Source organism: Egretta garzetta, unplaced genomic scaffold (assembly GCF_000687185.1).
Source record: "Egretta garzetta isolate BGI_Z169 unplaced genomic scaffold, ASM68718v1 scaffold513, whole genome shotgun sequence".
NCBI lineage: Eukaryota > Metazoa > Chordata > Aves > Pelecaniformes > Ardeidae > Egretta > Egretta garzetta.
Window position 1 is genome coordinate 3,521 of NW_009259116.1, and position 2,286 is coordinate 5,806.

At 49.7% G+C, this 2,286-nt stretch overlaps 1 protein-coding gene across 1 annotated transcript in view; it reads right to left on the reverse strand.

The window, feature by feature from the left end:
* The window catches only part of LOC104123258 (kelch-like protein 18), a 9,261-nt gene that overhangs the window by 3,301 nt on the left and 3,674 nt on the right, over positions 1-2,286 (reverse strand). The window contains exon 4 of the mRNA XM_009635493.2: positions 1,129-1,327. Within this exon, the coding sequence (XP_009633788.2) occupies positions 1,129-1,327 (199 nt within the window). The remainder of the gene's footprint in view (positions 1-1,128; positions 1,328-2,286) is intronic.

Below are 2,286 nucleotides of genomic sequence, written 5' to 3' on the forward strand. Positions count from 1 at the left end.
TTCTTTTATGGTGGAGATCCAGAGTCTCTCACATTGCCCCTCCTGAGGCTTTCAGTGCGAAAGTACTTCTTCAACAGCACCATGGTGAGCTTAAAAAAAAAAAACCCCAAACAAAACCCAAACTCAAACTTCCTTCCACTCTACCAGGTGCTTTATGAGCAGCAGATAGGCTGCACTGCACTAAAAAAACTGCCATTTCTGAAGAGAGGGCTGGCAGCTATCAGGACATGAGGAAACATTGCCCGTGACAGACTCTTTGGACTCCTACCTGCACCACAAAGGATCCACTTGGAAAAAAACCAAACCAGCAAGAGACAAATTTGTGGTATGCTATAGCAACGTGGCTGGAATGTGAAGTGGGTTTCCCTCCCTTCCCCTTTCAGGGGCGTTTCAGACAGCCTGATTAACGAAGCGCTCTCTTACCCTACATGGAGATAGCTGTAGGCCTGCTTTTCGTTTGTCACCTCCTTCGTAACCTCCTCGGAAAGAGCAGGACAGATTTCCTGGCTCGAGGACAGGTTCTGTTTCTCCTGCAGACTGTCAGCCCAGCACCAAGAGATTCTCAAGGCTGTTGAAATGTCCTAAGGTTGCCCAGCCCCGCTTTCTGTTTATTTTCTAGGAACAAGACAGCCTAGAGGAGCCTTTTGACAGAAAATTCAGCGTAACTTTCGTTATAAAATGCTGCAGCACTCGCAGTGAAATTCTTTACACCTCAAAAGCACTCTTCTGGACTTGAACACGAGGTGTGTGAGCAGGGGCTCCCCTCCCTGCTTCTGCCCACACCCTCAACCTCTCTTCACCAGGACCAGCAACTTATCTCCAGCAAGGGGCATGGCTGAAGTTCCTCAGCACCCATTAGCTTCCACTGATAAATCGAAACACCTCAAAACCATGCATTGCAAAATTTGCGGCCTGAGAAACCCTACCAAGCATTTCTCAAAGCAAGGTGACATTGGCAGCACAGACAAGAAGTGGGGCTTAGGGAGTTGTCTTAGGCCTAGAACCTCTCAGTGTCCTTGCTCTGCCAGGACATCTTGGCTTCATTCAGACCAGGAATAGGGTTATACCCCATTCCACGCCCAACCCAAGCAACGAAAAACCCTCCAAAGGGCTACACCAGGCACACACCTGCTCTTCAGACTTCACATTGAGCTCATCCCTAGAAACGAGCTCCAGGACGTCTTCGAATGGCAGCGCCAGGAACTCTTCAGACATGGATACCTCCACAAAGTGCTGATGAATGAAGCTGTTGGCAGCGTCGTAGAGCACCGCACACATCATCGTCTCTGCAAACTGCCGCACTCCCAGACAGTTCTTGGGGTGAAGCCTGGGAAAGGGGGGAAGAGAAGAGCAAAAGTAATGTCAGTTTAACAGGACAGAAAGAATTACAAACAGGTTCAGTGAGGCAACGTGAGCCTCAGAGGCGGCACAGCGGAAGCCACAGCTGTGTCCTCTTCACCAGCAGCAGGTTCCAGCTCACTGATGAACTTATCTACGCAGAGATTGGAAGGTGAATCCACAGCAGAGCCAGAGGATGGAAACCACAACTTAAAATAAATCTCTCCCACGTCCTGCTGAGGAGCCGCTGGAGAGACTTGGCTGGCTCTGTGTGAAGGCTGCAGGTCAGTAGAGGGGAAGCATGAGGCTCTGCACAGCAAACTCTCCCTCCCACATCTTGGGGTACCTGGACTGTGCATCTCGTGATTTCTCTTTTATTCTTTTTTTGATTTCTTTTTTTAACTTTGTGTTGGAAAAAGCTGGATTCAAGCATGTTGGGAAAATACCAACCATCAGTCTCAAGTTTTTCATCTTACACCTTCTCTAAGCACTACTGAACAGCATCTGTTAGAGCTTCATAAAGCCACTTCCTGAGATGATTAAGGAGGCTTTATCACCAAAGATGCTTTTGCAATTGGAGGTTAGACTGCAGGTCCGAGCTGCTCTCCAGCGCAGCCAAACAGCCACCGCATAAAGCTTCTGGGTGGCACAAAGAAGCTGGAGATAATCTTCATTACAGTCACGTGCTCTGCAGAAACAGGTCTGTGTCCTGGACACTCCTGTCCAAACAAGGAGCCCTGCCCAGCGCAGGCATCTCGCCGTTCAACAAGAGCCGATAGTCGTGTTGTTTTGTGGTGCTGTGAGATACTAAATACTGCCTGTATGGAGAAAGTCATAGAATCCCAGAATGGTTTGGGTTGGCAAAGCCCCTTAAGCTCCCCCAGCCCAACCCTTCCCCTACCCCTGCCATCCCACCCCCAAACCCTGGCCCTCAGCACCGCCTCTGCC